Below are 22,914 nucleotides of genomic sequence, written 5' to 3' on the forward strand. Positions count from 1 at the left end.
AAAGACAAACTGGATTGGCCCTAAGGCTCTTTCTTCACCATTCTTCACAGATTCTGAGTTAGCTCAGAAAAGAACAAACTGGTACCAAATTTGGAGCTCCAGAGGGTCCCCTTTCTAGCAAGACCACTTCCCTACCCAGGTTGCATGGTTGCACCTACTCTCTGACCTCTTTTCATCCAGATAGAGCATAGTTGGGGGTGGGTCCCTCTTTACTGAAGGCTTTCTTTTTTTTTTTTTTAATTTTTTTTAACGTTTATTTATTTTTGAGACAGAGAGAGACAGAGCATGAACGGGGGAGGGTCAGAGAGAGAGAGGGAGACATAGAATCCGAAACAGGCTGCAGGTTCTGAGCTGTCAGCACAGAGCCCGACGCGGGGCTTGAACTCACAAACTGCAAGATCATGACCTGAGCCAAAGTTGGACGCTTAACCAACTGAGCCACCCAGGCGCCCCTACTGAAGGGTTTCTTAAGAATGGTTCTCTATGAAGACAATGGGTTGAGAGCTTGGAAGATTGTGAGCTTTGCTGCCCCTCAGTTTATAAATCCTTCTATGATGAACACTTTATATTTGCCCTGGGTGGCCTTAGTGGGGTGTATATGTATGTCTGCACCCTCTTTGGACTGTAGTTGGTGACCACAAAAAGAAAGACTCCAGTCTATCCCAATGCTATCCATTTTAAGAAGCAGCAAAGTCCAACTGCCTCCCTTCCCAGGGTGAGAAATATTCCCTTGGGATCTAGGAGTGATGTGATCCCTGGGAATGGGGATGGGCACCAAAAGGAGGCAGAGTTGCCATAATGGACTATATGGAGGTAAATCTTCTGTGTATGTGTATAAGATAGATCATATATGTATCTTATATATGATCTATCTTAGATCATATATGTATCTTATATATATCTATCTTAGATCTATATATGATCTATCATATATATATGATCTATCTTATATATATATAAGATATATATTACATACACACACACGAGATAATATATAAGATATATATTACACACACACACATCTTCTGTGTATGTGTATAAGATAGATCATACATATATATAATATATGTATGATCTATCTTATACATATATATGATGTATCTTATATATATTACACACACACACACACACACACACACACACACACAAGAGATAATATATAAGATATATATTACACACACACACACAAAAGAGAAACTGAGTGATGGGGGAATAGAGCTTATATGTTCAGTTCATTCTCTGAAATCTAATGTTTTTAAAGTTTTTAAGCAGCTGAGTAACAGTATCTCATGGCAACATGCTAGAATCCTGAGGGTGAATGGAAATGATTATGATGTATGGAAAATCTAAGTTGGAATGTACCTGAAGTACAGATAAAAACCAGTTTGCATCTACTGAAAAGGGAGGGAAACATACAACTTGCTTATTACAAACAAAAAGAGCCAAAGTAACAGGCTCAGAGAAATGAAGTTAAAAGGATTAGATGTAGTCCCTGAATAGAAGTGAAAGGCCAACGTAGATGCACTAAAATGGCTTCAGAGCGGCCCTGCCCTGCAGATGACTTCAGTATCTACTATGTCCTGTGAGCCACTATCTACGATAGCTTTCTCGATAAGTTCATTTGGGGGGCGGGGCATGTCAAAGGAGTCGGGGATACATGCCACCTTTGGAAGGGTTCCCCCAGGTTTGACCCAGTGGAGGGCCCACAAAAGGAAGGGAAGATGTTGTTTAATATCTAGGCAATAGATATTCCTAAAGAGGGGCCGTCCAGGGCCTCCGATGACCCCAGTCAATAAACATGAAATGAACATCATGTAATAGTGAACACTTTTCTAACTGGCAGAATTATAAATGGAGGTACTGAGGTGAGGTAACTGTCTCATGGAGACCCAATTTTAGATACTGTACACGGGAAGAAAAATCATAAAGGACAAAGATGCTGGGCTGCCATGAGCAATAGTCAAATTACAAAAGGAAGCTTGTGTGGAGAGAGGAGGACTCCCTGGGAACCTGTTCTCTCCTCTGTGCTGGGCTGTCTGTGCACATGAATTCTCGAATTCTATACACTTACTGTTAGGAACAGCCTACATCAGTCACTTGTTCAAAAATATTTTTAGGTTGCCATTTATTAACTATGCAATCTGTGCCATGTGCCTCACATCATTTAATCTAATCCTCCCAACAGCCCTACATGGTAGCATTGATCCTATTTTATAGATGAGACACAGATATAAGTGTCCCACATCGTGTAACTAGAAACTGGCAGAGTCAGGACTTAAACTAAGATCTGTTCTTTACAAAGCCTATGCTCTCTCTCTGTGTATATGTGTGTTTATATGAATACATACACACACGTACATATTATACACACATATATGTGCTCTTAATGTTGATATCTTTAGTATTGTGTATATGCTCTCAATATGTACATATGCCATATATATGTATGTGTACACATACACTCTCTTAATATATGATATATAAATCCAAATAACTCAGGTAGATAGGTACGTAGATAGGTATTCCTTCTCTCCACATACCACTGCACATACTTATATCATAGGCAAATGACTAAACCACTTAAATGTAATATTTCCTCTATAAAACAGGATTTAAAAACAGGGCACACCTGGGGGCGCCTGGGTGGCTCGGTTGAGCATCTGACCTCGGCTCAGGTCATGATCTCATGGCTGGTGAGTTTGAGCCCCGCATCGGGCTCTGTGCTGACAACTCAGAGCCTGGAGCCTGCTTCAGATTCTGTGTCTCCCTCTTGCTCTGCCCCTCCCCTGCTCGTGCCCTGTCTCTCTCTCAAAAATAAATAAACATTAAAAAAAAATTTTTTAAATAAGTATACCTACCCCATAGAAAGGATTAAATGGGAAAATGCATATTAACAACTGGCGAGGTTCAATACATGATAGCTTTTGTTTTTATTAACTGCTATCTATTGCCATTATTGTTACTACAAATCATTAAATTATTTGGCCCAGAGAGGGGAAAAAAAAAAAAAAAAAAAAAAAAAAAAGAAATACTTTGGTATTCAGAGTGAAAGTGCAGTTTTAGCCAAGCAATTCTAGGTCTCTGAAAGGCCGTTATTTCTGTCCTCTTGATCTGGTTTCAGGAAGAATCTTCTATCTCCCTTTATTTGGCTGCAGGCACTGTTCAGAGTTCCAGAATAAGTAATGCAATTTTAGACCTTGAGTTTGAGTACTTCTGTTCTGGGTAGGGAATGTATTTGACAGAAGTCTCATTGAGGACTCTTCTTTGTATCATGAGCTTGAGAGTGATTTGTTGTCACTTTCACATATTTTACACCCTCAAAATGCTCTCATTTCTCTCTGCATGGCCCCAACACAGCGCAGAGTGCACAGATCACTATGACAGCTCTCCAGTCAAGGAGGTGGAGGAGAACCAGCCCCATTCCCAGGGAGTGACAGGCCTGCGGAACTTGGGCAACACGTGTTACATGAACGCCATTCTCCAGTGTCTCTGCAGCATTTCACCGCTGGCGGAATACTTTCTCTCGGGAAAGTACATTACTGCTCTTCAAAAGTAAGCCATTTGCGTTCTCTGCCGCCCAGCCCCCTGCTCCCCCAAGGGGAGGTGAGGGAGGGAGCCCTCTGAAGTCCCTAATGAGGGCTAAACAAGTCAGTAGAGGCCGCAGAGCCCCAGAGACCGGAAGTTCAACCAAGAACAGAGCTTTGTTTTCAGTCTGATGCCACGTATGCTTGAGTTTTTAGGTGCTTTCCTTTCATTAAATCAGCCAGAAATATTCTCCTTCCTTCTTCCAAGGGATTGCAGTGAGGTTGCCACTGCGTTTGCCTACGTGATGACAGATATGTGGCTTGGAGACTCAGAATGCGTCTCGCCAGAAATATTTCGGTCAGCTTTTGGCAACCTCTACCCAGCATTCATGAAAAAAACGCAACAAGATGCCCAGGAATTCTTGATTTATGTCCTGAATGAGCTTCATGAATCTCTGAAAAAGGTAAGTGACATCAATGGACTTGAAATAAGGTAGACCTCAGCTCTATGGGCAACTTTCATTTTTCATTCTTCCATTTCTTCTGTCAATATTGCCCACTCTGTGTTGAGCACAGGTGCTGGGGGATGTGTAGGGGGACATTCAAGTTAGTGTTTGAATTGGTCTGTATTTACCAAACTTAGTGAGTCATCAGAATCACCTGGGAAGAGTTTTAGGCCACAGATTCTAAGACCCTCACTCCAGCGTTATTGAATTAAAACTTCTCGGGCTGTCCTTTAGTAAAGCTCACTTGGTGTTTCCAGTGATCAGCAGGTGCGGGAAACGCTAATCGGTTCCCTTTGCAAATAACATCTGCACAGACTAGTTTTCTAAAGTGAAAATTACATTTTTATACAAATATAGTCCTCATGAGGTATAACATATAGAGCTTTACAACTTAAAGTACGTGTTCTTGGTAACTACAAACCCAAGAAAATGTTAAGCTCGGAATTAAAAGATCTAAATACTGCTGTTTCATCTTCATGCCAAGCATTCCAAACCAGAGTTATTTACTGGATCAGGACATACATTTAATAAAACATGAGATCGCCAGTAACGAAGGGTTTTGCCCTTATCTGTGAGACCCGCTGCCTTCAGCCTTGATCTGAGACGCATACTCCACAAAGATAGGTCCTTGGTTTTATGCAGTGTCCTTGTGCCGGCGTTAGCTTACTTCAAAGTTAATATCCTTAATATTAAAGAAATACTTAATATCAGAGATCACAAACTATAGCCATTAATCACTCTCATCTGCAATCCTCAGTTCCTTTTTTCATTTTTTCAAATAAGATATACCTGGCGGAACTTTTTTTTTTTTTTGACAGAGGGGAGGGTGGTGGTCAGTAAAATCACTTAGGTCCTCATCTGCAGCCAATCTGAAATAAATAGCATTCTCGTTCCCGAGCCCAAAGTTGAAATTAGGGACATTAAATTACCATCAGGTAGAAGACCTTGGCAGCAGGGCGTAATAAAAGCAGCAAGGCAAAGGAGAGCAGCGCGCGCAGCTCCGAAGTAAAGCTGGCCGTGGAGTCAATGCATCTTCCAAAGGTATATTCTACTGAGGCCCTAAAACTGCTAACAAGTCAGGCTGTGCTCCCAGAAATGCTACTTCTCAGTATGAGCTAGATTCAAATTGGGCTGTAAGGTTAGTTAAATCAGGCTGCCATAATCTCAAGGGGCTGGAGAAGAGGTCAATTTCTTTATTTTACCTTTATATCAGTTTGCATGACTGAAAGCTAGTTCGCAAGCTTCCTTACCCTCTTCCCAAGAAGTACTGTCCCCCAGGCCCTGTCTCATACTTTTGTAGGCTGTCAGCTTCTGGGGCATGGCCATGTGTCTTACCAGGGGTAGGGAGTCATCATTGCTAGGTGTCATTTATGAGGAAAATAACTGAATTATCAGAAATCACACCTAATAGATACTCTTAAGAAGAGCTTTCTCTATTGTCAGAATCCAAAACTAAGTGGTTTTGGTAGCAATGTATCATTGTGATAGAAAAAAATCAAGTAATTGTATTAAAAACTTTTTTTTTTTTTCAAATAACCAGTAGTTGATTCAGGGCTAATTTGTTCCTTGACTCAGTGCCATCGAAAATCATATGAAAAAGGATCTATTCCAAGGTGCTGCAGGAAGACAATTGCCAATGAGGTTTCCATCATCACCCAGCTGTTTGAAGGGCAGCTCAACTATAGCATCATGTGTTTGAAGTGTGAGAACTGCACCTACAAGAATGAAGTCTTCACCATTCTTTGCCTCCCCATTCCATCCGATTACGAGTGCTCTCTTCAGGTAGGTGTGGTTCCTCCTAGATCCCACTTCTCAGGGCTGTTGCCTACATTTTCTATTATGATGCAGGCTGCTTTGTAAGTTAAAACAAATTGGAAGCCCATGATGACAACATTTGATAGGAAAGTGACATACAGCCAAAAGTTAGCATGAATTCAGTTGTATTTCCCAATGTACTCAATAAAACAGCCTCGTTGTGAAATTGGAATGACAGGTAGGGTTTATTCATTCTGCTGAGATGGCTTGGTGCATATAGGGAATTCATACATTCTTGCAAAAATTTTGTGACCCTTCCTCACCCTCGAGGTCTGTAGATCCAGGTTGGTAACTATATATAGAAGATTCTGACTTGGTTTTGAGTTCTTGTGTTTGGACGGAAGCTGTGTGGCATATGTTGGAAAGATAGAATGGAATATAGTGCCTTAGTTTACCTTTTGAATTTTCTTCACCATAATACCAAAAATTAATCTGTAAACGGTAGGGGGAAGGATAGTGATAGAAAGCAGGGGACAGCTAGAAGGCAGGGACGAATACATTCCCTTGCGGAAAAATACACATTTATTTTTTTTCTACCTAAATTATGAAAGCACATTTATTGCTAAAAGTTTTCACATACCAAATTGGAGAACAGAATCCTACCACTTACTTAGAACTGGGCTTTGTTCTCAGATCAAACTGCTAAAGATTACTGGAAACAGATTTTGAAGACTCTAAATGAGGTGCTGGCAAGTCTGCTGAAAAGAGAATCTGCTCATCTTTCTCTTTAGGTTAATGGTTTGCAGAGCAGGGGTGCCGGTTCCATTGAGGGTGGCCCCGGTGGGCATGGGATCTAATTTGGGGTGTTCTGTGGTCTTTATTATCCAAAACAGTGGGCAGTGTAATTTTTCAGTCTCCAGATCACTTTTGTGATGAGATGAATCACATAAAACAGCTGCCTGACTTGCTTAGTGGAATTTGCACAGTCAGTATTATTCTGTTATAAACCAGAAAGGTTAAAATGCAGATCCAGAGATTAGAAGTGAGATGGGCACTTGGATCCATTTCAGTAACTAAGCAAGAAAGAAGCATCTCCTTTGTCGGGTAGATTTTGCACCTATCCAGGCAGCAGCTTGAGACACTGGTACCTCCTGGATATGTTGACTTTGAGGAAAGTGCTGAGGATTACATTTCTACAACTCTTGCAAAGTCCTTCTGAAAACAGAGAGCCTGGCTGCGGTCCATCCAGTTTGGTTACCCAGTGCTTTTTTTTCCTCAACAGGACTGTCTCCAGTGTTTTTTTCAACAAGATACACTGACCTGGCATAACCAAATCCACTGTTCCTTCTGTGAAACCAAGCAAGAAACAGCAGTGAGGGCCAGTATTTCCAAAGCACCAAAAGTAATTATCTTTCACTTAAAAAGGTATGGATTTTGACATTTTGTGAGCAGATTTTTTTTTTTAAAGGCTTTATGGAGACAGAATTGACAACCATGCAATATAACCATTTAAAGTGTGTGATTCAGTGCTATTCAGTATATTACATTACAAACTTTTAAAAATTTGTGATAAAATATATGTAACATAAAAATCTGCCATTTTAACCTTTTTTATTGAACTCTAACCGGCAGTGTTAGATTAGTTTCAGGTGTACCATATAAGGATTCAGCAATTCTATATGTTGGTCAGTGCTCATCACGATAAGTATTTCTGATCCCCTTGACCCGTTGCACCCATCCCTCCATCAACTTCCTCTCTGGTAACAGCTGGTTCTCTGTATTTGAGTCTGATGTGGTTTTTTTTGTCTCTTTTTCTTCGTTGGTTTTGTTCCTTAAATTCTACACGGAGGGAAATCATAGGGTGTTTGTTTTTCTCTGACTTATTTCATTTAGCATCATCCCCTCTAGATCCATCCGTGTTGTTGCAGATGGCAAGATTTTGTTCCTTTTTATGGTTGAGTAATAATCCTTGTAGATATATACAACTTCTTTATCCATTCATCTATTGATGGACACTTGGATTGCTTCCATATCTTAGCTATTATAAATAATGCTGCAATAAATATAGGGGTGTGTGTATCTTCTTCAAATTAATGTTATTGTATTCTTTGGGTAAATACCCAATAGTGAAATTATTGGACCATATGGTAATTCTATTTTTAATTTTTTGAATTTTTGAATTTTAAGGTTTCTTAAATTTTTTTAATTTAAAATTTTAAATTAAAATTTAATTTTGAGAATTAAAAATTCTATCTTTAATTTTTTTCCACAGTGTTTATGCCAGTTTGCCTTCTGACCAACACTGTACAAGGGTTCCTTCTTCTCCACATCCTTGCCAACACTGGTTTCTTATCTTTTTGATTTTAGTTATTCTGACAGGTGTGAGGTGCTATCTCCTTGTGGTTTTGATATATATCTTCTTTGGAGAGATGTAGGTCCTCTGCCCATTTTTAATTGGATTATTGGTTTTTGTTTGTTTCGTCTTTAAGTAAATTCTACCCCCAGTGTGGGGCTTGAGCTCATGACTCTGAGATCAAGAGTCGCATGTTCCACTGACTGAGCCAGCCAGGCTGTTTTTTCTTATTTGTTTTTTGGTGTTAGTTATCCATTCTTCATATATTTTGGATACTAAGCCCTTATTGGACATATTACCTATACAAATATCTTCTCCCATTCAGTAGATTGACTTTTTGTTTTGTTTTCAACGCCAGATATTATGGTGACTCTTTCCAGTGCAGGTCCCTGTGTCCAGGGTGCCTGCTGTGGGGTCTGCTCCTCTGCCTACATGCATGTGGTGTCTCTCCCCTGTGTGGTTAGTTTCCTTGAAAGTTTGGTTCCCCACTGGGACTCTGCCCCTCTTACCCGTTTCCATGTGGCCTCCTCTCTATGATTAACTGTGGAAAGTCTATAATGCCAGGCTTCGGGTCATTTTCTGACTTAGTTGCTCCAATGGGACCAGGGAACGAAGTGAGCTTCAGATCCTCCTATTCTATTTTCCTAGCAATCTTGGCATTTTAATGTGTGTAGTGGTCGCCTTATAGTTTTGTAGTTAGAAGGCTAAGGTGGGTCTTAGAAGGCTAAAATCAAACTGTCTGTAAGGCTGCATTCCTTTCTGAGAGGTTCCAAAGAAGAATCTAGTGCCTTCTCCCTCCAGCTGATCCAAGTGAGGCTCAAGCTAAACTTTTTTTTTTTTTTTTTTAGCAAGAATTCAGCCCAGGTGACTTTCTATACTTGTTACCACATTACATCAGGAGGCACATCATCAAAGTTTGGCCCACTATTGGTGATTTTATGTTTGATCCTTAGATACAGTAGTGACTATAATATCCCACCATTTAAAGGTATAGTTTCCCTCTGTAATTAGCATAACTCTGGACTCCTGGATATTTTTAAACTCCATGTGCTTAATATCATTACTATCATCATTCTTCTTGATGTTTAAATTTTTCAAAATTGACCAGTGGGTAAACCCAGCAGAGGAAGAGAAATAATAAAGATCAGAGCAGAAATAAACAATATAGAATCTAAAAAAAACTGTAGAGCAGATCAATGAAACCAAGAGTTGGTTTTTTGAAAAAATAAACAAAATTGATAAACCCCTAGCCAGGCTTCTCAAAAAGAAAAGGGAGATGACCCAAATAGATAACATCACGAGTGAAATTGGAATTATTACAACCAATCCCTCAGAAATACAAGCAATTATCAGGGAATACTATGAAAAACTATATGCCAACAAACTGGACAACCTGGAAGAAATGGACAAATTCCTAAACACCCACACACTTCCAAAACTCAATCAGGAGGAAATAGAAAGCTTGAACAGACCCATAACCAGAGAAGAAATTGAATCAGTTATCAAAAATCTCCCAACAAATAAGAGTCCAGGACCAGATGGCCTCCCAGGGGAGTTCTACCAGACGTTGAAAGCAGAGATAATACCTATCCTTCTCAAGCTATTCCAAAAAATAGAAAGGGAAGGAAAACTTCCAGACTCATTCTATGAAGCAGTATTACTTTGATTCCTAAACCAGACAGAGACCCAATAAAAACAGAGAACCACAGGCCAATATCCCTGATGAATATGGATGCAAAAATTCCCAATAAGATACTAGCAAATCGAATTCAACAGCATATAAAAAGAATTATTCACCATGATCAAGTGGGATTCATTCCTGAGCTGCAGGGCTGGTTCAACATTCACAAATCAATCAACGTGATACATCACATTAATAAAAGAAAAGATAAGAACCATATGATCCTGTCAATCGATGCAGAAAAAGCATTTGACAAAATTCAGCATCCTTTCTTAATAAAAACCCTCCAGAAAGTCGGGATAGAAGGAATATACTTAAAGATCATAAAAGCCATTTATGAAAAGCCCACAGCTAACATCATCCTCAGTGGGGAAAAACTGAGAGCTTTCCCCCTGAGATCAGGAACATGACAGGGATGTTCACTATCACCGCTGTTGTTTAACATAGTGTTGGAAGTGCTAGCATCAGCAATGAGACAACAAAAGGAAAGCAAAGGCATCAAAATTGGCAAAGATGAAGTCAAGCTTTCACTTTTTGCAGATGACATGATATTCTACATGGAAAACCCGAGAGACTCCACCAAAGTCTGCTAGAACTGATGCATGAATTCAGCCAAGTCGCAGGATACAAAATCAATGTACAGAAATCAGTTGCATTCTTATTCACTAATAATGAAGCAACAGAAAGACAAATAAAGAAACTGATCCCATTCACAATTGCACCAAGAAGCATAAAATACCTAGGAATAAGTCTAACCAAAGATGTAAAAGATCTGTATGCTGAAAACTATAGAAAGCTTATGAAGGAAATTGAAGAAGATATAAAGAAATGGAAAAACATTCCATGCTCATGGGTTGGAAGAATAAATATTGTCAAAATGTCAATACTACCCAAAGCTATCTACACATTCAATGCAATCCCAATCAAAATCGCACCAGCATTCTTCTCGAAGCCAGAACAAGCAATCCTAAAATTCATATGGAACCACAAAAGGCCCCGAATAGCCAAAATAATTTTGAAGAAGACGACCAAAGCAGGAGGCATCACAATCCCAGACTTTAGCCTCTACTACAAAGCTGTAATCATCAAGACAGCATGGTATTGGCACAAAAACAGGCACATAGACCAATGGAATAGAATAGAAACCCCAGAACTAGACCCACAAAAGGATGGCCAACTAATCTTTGACAAAGCAGGAAAGAACATCCAATGGAAAAAAGACAGTCTCTTTAACAAATGGTGCTGGGAGAACTGAACAGCAACATGCAGAAGGTTGAAACTAGACCACTTTCTCACACCATTCAGAAAAATAAACTCAAAATGGATAAAGGACCTGAATGTGAGACAGGAAACCATCAAAACCCTAGAGGAGAAAACAGGAAAAGACCTCTCTGACCTCAGCCGTAGCAATTTCTTACTTGACACATCCCCAAAGGCAAGGGAATTAAAAGCAAAAAGGAACTCTTGGGACCTCATGAAGATAAAAAGCTTCTGCACAGCAAAGGAAACAATCAACAGAACTAAAAGGCAACCAACGGAATGGGAAAAGATATTTGCAAATGACATATCGGACAAAGGGCTAGTATCCAAAATCTATACAGAGCTCACCAAACTCCACACCCGAAAAACAAGTAATCCAGTGAAGAAATGGGCAGAAAACATGAAGAGACACTTCTCTAAAGAAGACATCTGGATGGCCAAGAGGCACATGAAAAGATGCTCAATGTCGCTCCTCATCAGAGAAATACAAATCAGAACCACCCTCAGATATCACCTCATGCCAGTCAGAGGGGCCAAAATGAACAAATCAGGAGACTATAGATGCTGGCAAGGATGTGGAGAAGTAGGAACCCTCTTGCACTGTTGGTGGGAATGCAAACTGGTGCAGCCACTCTGGAAAACAGTGTGGAGGTTCCTCAAAAAATTAAAAATAGACCTACCCTATGACCCAGCAGTAGCACTGCTAGGAATTTACCCAAGGGATACAGGAGTACTGATGCATAGGGGCACTTGTACCCCAATGTTTATAGCAGCACTCTCAACCATAGCCAAATTATGGAAAGAGCCTAAATGTCCATCAACTGATGAATGGATAAAGACATTGTGGTTTATATACACAATGGAGTACTACGTGGCAATGAGAAAGAATGAAATATGGCCCTTTGTAGCAACGTGGATGGAAGTGGAGAGTGTGATGCTAAGTGAAATAAGCCATACAGAGAAAGACAGATACCACATGTTTTCACTCTTATGTGGATCCTGAGAAACTTAACAGGAACCCATGGGGGAGGGGAAAGGGAAAAAAAAAAGAGAGGTTAGAGTGGGAGAGAGCGAAAGCATAACAGACTTTGAAAAAAAAGGAGAACAAACTGAGGGCTGATGGGGGGTGGGAGGGAAGGGAGGGTGGGTGATGGGTATTGAAGAGGGCATCTTTTGGGATGAGCACTGGGTGTTGTATGGAAACCAATTTGACAATAAATTTCATATATTTAAAAAACACACACACACAAAATTGACCAGTGGGAGACCCTTCAAGCCTGTTGCTCTGAGCCCATTAGTTAGTTTAGGTTTATTAAAGTATAATTGCAAGTATAAAATGTATCCATTTTAGGTGTACAGTTCTATGAATTTTGACAAATACATGCAGTCATGTAAACCATCACAGCCAACATACGAGTACGTCTGTCACCCCAAAACATTTTCTTATAATCCACCCTTTCTCCTACCCTCAGCCTCTGGAATCGTCTGATCAGATTTCTGTCTTTATAGTTTTGCCTTTTCCAGAATGTCCTATGTTATACCATGTGTGGTTTTGTTTTTTGTTTTTGGTTTTGGTTTTGTTTTTTTTTGTTTCGTTTTTGAGTTCCGCTTCTTTCACTTAACATAATGTTTCTGAGATGAATTCGTGTCGTGGCATCAGTTAGTGGATCTTTCCTTTGTCTTGCTATGTAGTATTCCCTTTCGTGAATGTATCACAATTGTTTATTCATTCATCAGTTGATGAACATTTGGGCTGATAGCAATTTGTGGCAGATATGAATATAGCTGCTATAAACATTAGCATATAGGTTTTTCTATGGGTATAAATCTTCCTTTCTTTTGCTATGGTACATAAGCATGGTCATGCAATAATTTTCCTGCCCCAGGCCTAAATGAGCCATTTTTCTAAAATAAACATAATTTTTGAAAAAACTCCAGTGATGCTGATAGGAGTTCAAATTTGGGAACTGCTGATCTATATAACAATTCGAGAATGAGACAAGATTCGCAGAAAATTTTATCTTATTAAAGATACATTAAAACCTCAGAGGGGTGCCTGGGTAGCTCAGTTTGTTAATTGTCCGACATCAGCTCAGGTCACGATCTCACAGTTCGTGTGTTTGGGCCCCATGTCAGGCTCTGTGCTGACAGCTCAGCGACTGGAGCCTGCTTCAGATTCTGTGTTTCTCTCTCTCTCTCTCTCTCTCTCTCTCTCTCTCTCTGCCCCTCTCCTGCTCACGTGCTCTCTCTAAAATAAATACACATTAAAAACAAAAAACAAAAAACCTTCAGAGCTGGAGAGGTGCCTGAGTGGCTCAGTTGTTTAAGTGTCTGACTTTGGCTCAAGTCATGATCTCATGGTTCATGGGTTTGAGCCCCATGTTGGGCTCTGTGCTGACAACTTGATTAGCGTGGAGCTTGCTTCAGATTCTGTGTTTTCCTCTGTGTCTGCCACCGCTACCCTCCCCCCCCCCAGTGCCCCACGCTCATGCTCCCCCCCCCTCAAAAATAAACATTAAAAAAACAAACCTCAGAGCTGGTAAAAGGGCATTGCCAAGACAACATGTGCTAAAATCAAGATAAGGAAAAGCTGAGTCAGTCAGGTCATTTCTACTCCCTGATGTCAAGCCTGGCTTTTTCCCTGTTGCCTTCTTACTGGATTGATTCTGTAATGTCTTACTCTCTGACTCATACCCCTGGCCCAACCAGTGTCAGTTCTGGTGACACTAAGGAATGTGGAGATTATAAGTATACATAGATAAGGAAAATTATGTACAGGTCTGTGCCAAATTACCTTTGTAAGAAATTACTTTTAACTGTACTTGGAACTTACCAAGGTATGTAGACTTCACTAATGAGTCATTTACAAACTTACTTTGTATTTTGCACATGTATTCTCTCTCCAGATTTGACATTCTGGGTACAATGAAAAGAAAACTGAGGACAGATATTCATTATCCACTCACAAACTTGGACCTTAGTCCTTATATTTGTCCAGTTTTTCGGAAACACCCTAAATATAACCTCTGTGCGGTTGTGGTGAGTAAAATACTGAAACTATTTAAAAATAACACACATTTAAAGAAAATTATAGAATTATCTACTCGAATGCCTATTCTTTTTTATTTTATTTTTTTTTAACATTTACTGTTGAGACAGCGAGAGAGAGAGGAGCACAAGAGTGAGCCGGGGAGAGGCAGAGAGAAAGAGGGAGACACAGAATCTGAGCACATCGGAGCTTTCACCACAGAGCCCGATGTGGGGCTCAAACTCACAAACTGTGAGATCATGACCTGAGCCAAAGTTGGACACTTAACCCAGGCATCCCTTGAATGCCTACTCTTATCTTTCCCTCACTTCTCCTATATTCTTTTTTTTAAAGCAAAATACAGAGCCTGGAACTTTTTCCTTTGACTTAGAACAGTAGAATAATGACAGAATAAAATGTCCTGTCCATTGCCTGCTGGCTTTCCCCCCACTCATTGGCTAGTTCAGATCTGGGGGTACTTGCAGGTTGGGCTGTGGGGCAGCAGAAGTTAGTTTCAGCAGCTTTTTAGTTCCAGTCCTCAGGAAACTCTAGGGGTTCCCTTTGGCTCTAAGTCAAGTGTCACTGAGGATTCCCTGAAGGAAGGAAAGTGTGGAGTATAATTCAGACCAAATCATCCAGAGCTTCCTACAATGTCGACCATCCCCAGGCACCAAACCATTCTCTGAGTTTCTCTTCTGGATCACACACCCTGATTTCCCCTTGAACCTGGGGGGTCCAGCTGGGCCCAGAGCGCATCAAAGAGCTCCCAGCAGAGCCCACTGTGCTTCACCAGGGTCTTCTGATACACAGACAACTAATTCTCCTATTGAGCTTGTTGAATTAATACATCATAAAATGCCCATCCCACTTTTTAACCTGTTTAACCTCTCAGAACCATACCTCCAACCTTTAAAAAATGATTCTTGTTTCTTTTTTAAAAATATTTTTAAATGTTTATTGATTTTTTGAGAGAGAGAGAACGAGTACAAGTAGGGGAGAGGCAGAGAGAGGGAGACACAGAATCAATCCAAAGCAGGCTCCAAGCTCCAAGCTGTCAGCACAGAGACCAATGCTGGGCTCGAACCCATGAACTGCGAGACCATGACCTGAGCCAAAGTCAGATGCTTAGCTGACTGAGACACCCACGTGCCCCCATTTTTTCTTAGTTTAAGCCTTGACAGTCTCCTTCTTTCTTATCTATCCTGCTCTCACATGTGGTTTTCTTTCTTTTACTTCCCTACTGGAAATCTAAAGTGCCATCCTCTATCAGATCAAATATAGCTTCTACTGTGAATTCCAGAATGATATAGGAACTGCCTCCCCTATATTTTACTGTTTAAATTTCTCATTATAAGCATTTGTTCTTTATGAAAATCCAAAGTCAGAAAGCTGAATTTGTAAAAGAGTATATAATTATCAACATTATGAGAAGATACAAATTTGTATGAAAAGATTTGCTCCAAACCTCCTATAAATTGGTAGGCCTTCTAGTGTTTAAATTACTATTAGTTAAGGGGTTCCTGGGTGGCTCAGTCAGTTGAGCGTCTGACTTTAGCTCGGGTCATGATCTCATGGTTCGGGAGTTCGAAGCCTGTGTCAGGCTCACTGCTGTCAGTGCAGAGCCTGGAGCCTGCTTCAGATCCTCTGTCTCCTTCTCTCTCTGCCCCTATCCACACCCCCCCTCCCAAATAAACATTTAAAGAAAAATACAAATTGTTAACTGAGGGGCCAAAAGTTGCTTTTGAAAGACAAATATATTTAGAATTTACTGGAAATTGATGACTGATCAGAAGTAAGAACTAAGCATCTTTGTAACTATGATGTATGGCCACAGGGAAAGGCCATTTAGAGCTCTGTTCCTAAAGCTGTTGTTCTCGGAAGCCCTGCAGCATTAGCATGACTTTCAGATATAAAGAATCTCAGGCTCACCCCAGACTTAGTGATTCAGAACATGCATTTTAGCAAGATCCCTATGTGATTCAAATGCCTATGGAAGTTTGAGAAGTACTTCTCTAGACCAGAAATGGATACCTCTACATCATCCTTAATTGAGATTTTTCCAGCCTTTGCACAAGCCCTTGAAGAGCTTGCTGCTTTGCAAGGCAGGCTCTTTATCTGTCAGATTTGTTTTGACTTACTTTACAAATGTATAGTGCCTGTTATGTACCTGGCACTGTTCTCAACACTTTGCAAATATCCTTTAGTCCTTCTATAGCCCTGTGAGGTAAGGACTATTATTATCCCCCTTTTACAGGATGGGAAACAGAACAGTAGGGTTAAATAAACTGCCCCAATCATACAGCCTAAGAGGACAGAGCCAAGATCTGAAGCGAGGCAGGCTGGCTCCAGACAGTTCTGATCTTGCCACTATTTCATGTTGCCTCTGATAGTTCATAAAAGTCTGCTTCCTCCTCATAATTTCTTCCATTTGTCCCAAGTCTTTTTCTTTCTTATACATGATGTCCCTCCCAATATTTGAAAGTAGCAAACATGCTAACAGTGTTTACTTCCTTCAACCCTCTTGAAGTTTTTAGAAAGACTATTTTTGAGATTTTGAAATATTTCAGGCACAGAAGGGACAATATAATAAGCATTCACATTATCCTCCACCAATGCTAAGAATAAAATACCGTAGGGGCACCTGGATAGCTCAGTCACCTGAGTGTCCAACTTCGGCTCAGGTCATAATCTGGCACGTCGTTGAGTTCCAGCCCCACATCAGGCTTTGCACTGACAGCTCGGAGCCTGGAGCCTGCTTCTGATTCTGTGTCTTCTCCCTCTCTGTGTGTTCCTCCCCCAGTCACGTTTTCTCTGTCAAAAATAAAGATTTTTAAAAAATTTAAAAACAAACAAGATAATACAGCAGGTACGCTTTTTGTGTCTGGCTCTTTCCACTAAAAATTCTGCAGAATTCATTCATATTTTGTGCACTGTAGTTGTTGGTTCTCATTGCTGTATAGTATTCTATTGTGTGAAAATGCCACGAATTACCCAAAGATCACAAAGACATTTACCTAGAGTCTTCTAAAAGCTTTTTTTTTTTAACCTTAACACGATATTTAAAGTTCTGTTTAAAACTGGCCATTTTCCAACAGGCACATGAAAAGATGCTCAACGTCACTCCTCATCAGGGAAATACAAATCAAAACCACACTCAGGTATGACCTCACACTAGTCAGAGGGGCCAAAATGAACAAATCAGGAGACTATAGATGCTGGCAAGGATGTGGAGAAATGGGAATCCTCTTGCACTGTTGGTGGGAATGCAAACTGGTGAGGCCACTCTGGAAAACAGTGTGGAGGTTCCTCAAAAAATTGAAAATAGATCTACCCTACTACCCAGCAATAGCACTGCTAGGAATTTACCCAAGAGATACAGGAGTGCTGATGCATAGGGGCACTTGTACCCCAATGTTTATAGCAGCACTTTCAACAATAGCCAAATTATGGAAAGGGCCTAAATGTCCATCAACTGATGAATGGGTAAATAAGTTGTGGTTTATATACACAATGGAATACTACTTGGCAATGAGAAAGAATGAAATGTGGCTTTTTGTAGCAACGTGGATGGAACTGGAGAGTGTTATGCTAAGTGAAATAAGTCATACAGAGAAGGACAGATACCATATGTTTTCACTCTTATGTGGATCCTGAGAAACTTAACAGAAGACCATGGGAGGGGAAGGAAAAAAAAGAGAGGGAGGGAGACAAACCATAAGAGACTCTTAAAAACAGAACAAACTGAGGGTTGATGGGGGGTGGGAGGGAGGGGAAAGTGGGTGATGGGTATTGAGAGGGCACCACTGGGTGTTGTATGGAAACCAATTTGACAATAAATTTCATATTTAAAAAAATAAAAAAAAAACAAAGTATGCTTAGCGATAGAAAAAAAATTAAAAAAAAATAAAACTGGCCATTTACCACTACTGGTGGGAATGCAAACTTGGTGCTGCCCCTGTGAAAACTGTGTGAAGTTTCCTCAAAAAATTAGGGACACCAGGTGGCTCAGTCGGTTAAGTGCCCAACTCATTTTATTTTGTTTTTGATGTCTGCTCTTATTTGTTACTCTTAGAAAAATCTCCTTTTTGACTGGACTCAGACTCAGAGGTAGAAGCTCTCAGAGAGGACAGCCTCTGTCTCTTGGCAATCTGTTCCTGGCGTTTTACTTTGGCCTCCTTCATTCTCTTGGCCAAAAGTTTAGCATTTTCTGCAGCCTCTTCCTTATTTTTCTTAGTATCGTGTTTCTTCAAAGCAGTACGCCGATGTTTGTGTTGGAGGATACGTGGAATAACAAGACGTTGAATCTTGGGTGCTTTGGTTCTTGGTTTCTTATCTTTGTTTAGGGCCTTCCTTATAGCATACTGGCGGACGTCGTCATCTTTAAAGAGATTGAAAAGTTTGCAGATTCTGTGAGCTCTTTTGGGCCCCAGGTGATGAGGCACAGTAGTACCAGTGAGTCCAGGAATATCCTTCTCCCCCTTTTCCACAATGATCAAGTTGAGAACACTGATATTGGCAGCCACAGTGCAACCCCGAACAGATTTGTGCTTCTCCCCCCCAGTCCTCCTTGGTCGGTAGCAGGAATGCCCCTTACTCAACAGCAGGCAGACACAGCCATGGGTCAAGACATCCTGCTTCATGGAGAAGTTCTCTTTGTCATTTCCACCACTGATTTGGACCACATACCCTTCCATTCTTCACCCAGAGAATCAGCAGCACCTTCTGTGGCCATTAACTTTTCATAAAATGTATGGAGTTTGTCTTCATCATTCTCTCTCTCCCTTCCTTTGCCCCTCCCCTGGTCATGTGCACTTTCACTCTTCCTCAAAAAATAAAAATTTTTTAAAAATTAAAAAAAAAATAGAACTACCCTATGACCCAGCAATTGCGCTACTACATATTTACTCAAAGAATGTAAAAATACTAACATAAAAATGCTAATTGAAAGGGATACATACACCCTTGATGTTGATAGCAGCATCATTTACAATAGTAAAATTATGGAAAGAGTCCAAATGTCCACTGACTAGTGAATGGAGAAATAAAATATTATATATATATATATATATATATATATATATATACACACACACACACATACACACACAATGGAATATTACTCAGCCATCAAAAAGAATTAAATCTTGCCATTTGCAATGTCGTGGATGAAACTAGAGTATGTTGGGGCACCTGGATAGCTTAGTTGGTTAAGTGTCCAGCTTCAGCTCAGGTCATGATCTCATGGTTCATGGGTTCAAGCCCAGCGTCGGGGGTCTGTGCTGACAGCTCAGAGGTTGGAACCTGCTTGTGATTCTGTGTCTCCTTGTCTCTCTGCCCCTCCCCTACTTATGCTCTGTCTCTCTCAAAAATAAAAAAAAGAAACTACAGTATATTATGTGAAATAAGTCAGAGAAAGACAAATACCATATGATTTCACTCAAATGTGGAATTTAAGAAGCAAAGCAAATGATTATAGGAAGAAAAAAGAAGCAAACCAAGAAACAGACTCTTTTAAAAAAATGTTTATTTTTGAGAGCATGAGCAGGGGAGGGGCAAAAAGAGGGGGAGAGAAAGTGAATCCCAAGCAGGCTGCAGACTGGGGGGATGTGGAACTCTAACCCACGAACCATGAGATTATGACCTGATCCAAAATCAAGATTCATACCGATAACCTACTGAGCCACTTAGGAGCTCTGAAACAGACTCTTAACTATAAAGAACAAATTAATTATTAACAGGGGGGAGGTGGGTGGGGAGATGTTTGAAATAGGTGATGGGGATTAATTACTGCCCTTGCTGTGATGAGCACCAGGTGTTGTGAATCACTAAATTGTACACCTGAAACTAATACTACACTGTAGATTAACTAACTTGAATTTATTTATTTGTTTGTATTTATTTTTGAAAGAGACAGAGCATGAGTGGGGGAGGAGCAGAGAGAGAGAGAAAGACACAGAATCTGAAGCAGGCTCCAGGCTCTGAGCTGTCAGCACAGAGCCCGATGTGGGGCTTGAACTCGTGAACCATGAGATCATGACCCGAGCTGAAGTCAGATGCTCAACAAACTGAGCCACCCAGGTGCCCCAACTAACTGGAATTAAAAAATAAAATTGTCCCTTTTCTATATCTTCAAATGTATGGGGATGAATGAATACACACACACACACACACACACACACACACACACACACACACACACACACAGTGTTTTTTTATCCACTAGTTAGAGGTGTTTTTTTATCCACTAGTGTTTTTATCCACAGTGTTTTTTTATCCACTGGTAAAAAAATTCCATACATGATTTTAAAAATTTTTTAATTTCAACCCCAGTATAGTAAATATACTGTGTTTATATAAACAGATGTACAATATGATTAAAAATTCGAAACATTACTCAGTGCTCATCATGAGTATATTCTTAATCTTATTCACCTGTTTCACCCATCCCCACTTCCCCTCTGATACACTTTATTTTAAAAAAAAATTTTAAGGTTTATTTTATTTTTGAGAGACAGAGAATGAGCGAGGGAGGTGCAGAGAGAGAGAGAGAGGGAGACACAGAATCTGAAGCAGTTTCCTGACTCTGAGTTGTCAGCACAGAACCTGATGTAGGGCTTGAACCTAGGAACTGTGAGATGGTGACCTGAGCTAAAGTTGGGTGCTTAACTGAGCTCCCCAGGTGCCCCTGATATACTTTAGTTTAAACAAGTACCCTAAGCTATTTTTTTCAACAAGAACATTTCTTACCTGAAGTATACCTCAGAATACATGGTTCTAAAAGATATATATAAAACATTCCATTCAAGACCTTTTCCTCAAGTACATACAGAAGAACCCCCTGGTTAAATCACATAAAAAAGAGACCTAACAAATATTGCAGACCTAAGAAGGACTGAAATCATCCGGCACCTGGGTGGCTCAGTCAAGCATCTGACTCTTGATTTCAGCTCAGGGTATGATCTCTTGGTTTGTGAGATGGAGCCCCTACATCAGGCTCTGCACTGTCAGCGGAAAGCCTGCTTGAGATTCTCTCTCTGCCCCTCCCCTGCTCATGCTGTCCCTCTAAATAAATAAACTTAAAAAAAAAGTCTAAAATCATACCAAGTATATTTTCCAACCACAGTCTTTTGTACAAAACCAACAATCAACAATAAAACAAAGCTGGAATATCTACAATGTAAATATTAAATATTTAAAAATTAAGCAACACACTACACAAGCAGTGGACCAAATAAGAAATCAAACTGCAAATCAAAATATGTCCTATAACAAAAGAAAAAGAAAACACAATATTCCAAAACCTGCGAGATGCATCAAAAGCAGATGTTAGAGTGAAATTTATGCTATAAATGCTTCTATTAAGAAAAAATTGAATGTTACACCATAAGAAACTAGAAAAAAAGGAAACTTAGCTGAAATTTAGTAGAGGAGGGAAATAACAGAGGAAGATCAGAGATAAAATAGACCAGAATAATCAATAACATAACATTGAAAGTAATGACCAGTTTTGCAAACAATAAAAAATAAGGAAAATGGCAATGCTTTAACTACTGTAACTAAGACAAAAAAAAGAGAGAATACTCAAACACCAAAATGAGAAATGGAAGAGAAAACAATATAGCAGAACCACAGAAATATAGTATAACAGATTACTATAAACAATTATATACTAACAAATCAGATAACTTAGAGTGAAAAAAAATCAGATAATGCCCAAGTTACCATGATTGAATCATCAATCTTGAATTCAAGAAGTAGGAAATCTTGGACCAAAAGCATGAATGAAAATTGAATTAGGAATCAAGAATCTGCCAGCAGAGAAAAGCCCAAGACCACAAGATTTCATTGACAAATGCTATCAAACATTTAAACCAATAATTACTACAATTTTTCCATCAAAATCTTACAAATAATGGAATAGAGGCAACACATTCACAATCATTCTATGAGGCCAGTATACTCTGTTACCAAAGCAGGATAAAAAAAAAATACAAGAATAAAGTCTAGTTTGTCCGATATAAATCCTGCTACTCTGACTTTGTTTTGACATCCATTTACATGATACATCCAAACATGATTTTTTTTTAAGTTTATTTATTTAAGAGAGAAAGCACGAGAGGACAAGGGGCAAAGAGAGACAGAGAATCCAACCAGGCTCAGTGCTGTCAGCGCAGAGCCCAATGTAGGACTCGAGCTCATGAATTGTGAGATCATGACCTGAACTGAAATCAAGAGTTGGATGCTTAACTGACTGAGCCATGCAGGCCCCCCACAAACATGATTTTTTTAATCATTGTTTTGTTGCTAACTTCTAACTTAATTGCATTTTTATTAGGAAATGTGGTCCAAATGTTATTTACTCTTGGCATGTGTTGATATTTGCCTTGTGGCCGAGATTTATGTGTGCTTGAAAGGATTTTTTAAATTAGGTTCAGAGTTCCATATTTCATTTAGATATAATTTATTAATTGTGTTGTTCAAATATTATATACTCTTAATAAGTTTTTGTTTGCTTTTTCAAAATAACTGAAGGATGTGTGTTAAAAGATTGTGATTTTGGTCAAAATTTTCTAGTAATTGTCATTTTTAATTTCCATAATTTGAAGCTATGTGTGCAATTTTGTATCTAGTGCAATCTAGTGAATTGCACAATTCACTAGAACAATCTAGTGAATTGTTCCTTATATCATACAGAGAATCTTTTATTCGTAAAAATGCTTTTCACTTTAAGTGAAATATTAGACTAATTTATCTAGGCTAATATTGATAAAACTATGCCAGCTTTCTTTTGGATGATATTCTTTGTA

At 39.5% G+C, this 22,914-nt stretch overlaps 1 protein-coding gene across 2 annotated transcripts in view; it reads left to right on the forward strand.

The window, feature by feature from the left end:
* The first annotated feature begins 1,340 nt into the window (after positions 1-1,340).
* USP50 (ubiquitin specific peptidase 50) overlaps positions 1,341-22,914 on the forward strand; it is a 40,942-nt gene continuing 19,368 nt past the window's right edge. The window contains exons 1-6 of one of the 2 annotated variants that reach the window (XM_003987182.6): positions 1,341-1,582; positions 3,358-3,552; positions 3,793-3,988; positions 5,606-5,812; positions 7,068-7,210; positions 13,986-14,118. In XM_003987182.6, coding sequence (XP_003987231.2) covers positions 1,530-1,582; positions 3,358-3,552; positions 3,793-3,988; positions 5,606-5,812; positions 7,068-7,210; positions 13,986-14,118 — 927 coding nt within the window. In that variant the 5' untranslated portion in view covers positions 1,341-1,529. The remainder of the gene's footprint in view (positions 1,583-3,357; positions 3,553-3,792; positions 3,989-5,605; positions 5,813-7,067; positions 7,211-13,985; positions 14,119-22,914) is intronic. The other variant, XM_019832439.3, reaches the window with a different exon arrangement.

Source organism: Felis catus, chromosome B3 (assembly GCF_018350175.1).
Source record: "Felis catus isolate Fca126 chromosome B3, F.catus_Fca126_mat1.0, whole genome shotgun sequence".
NCBI lineage: Eukaryota > Metazoa > Chordata > Mammalia > Carnivora > Felidae > Felis > Felis catus.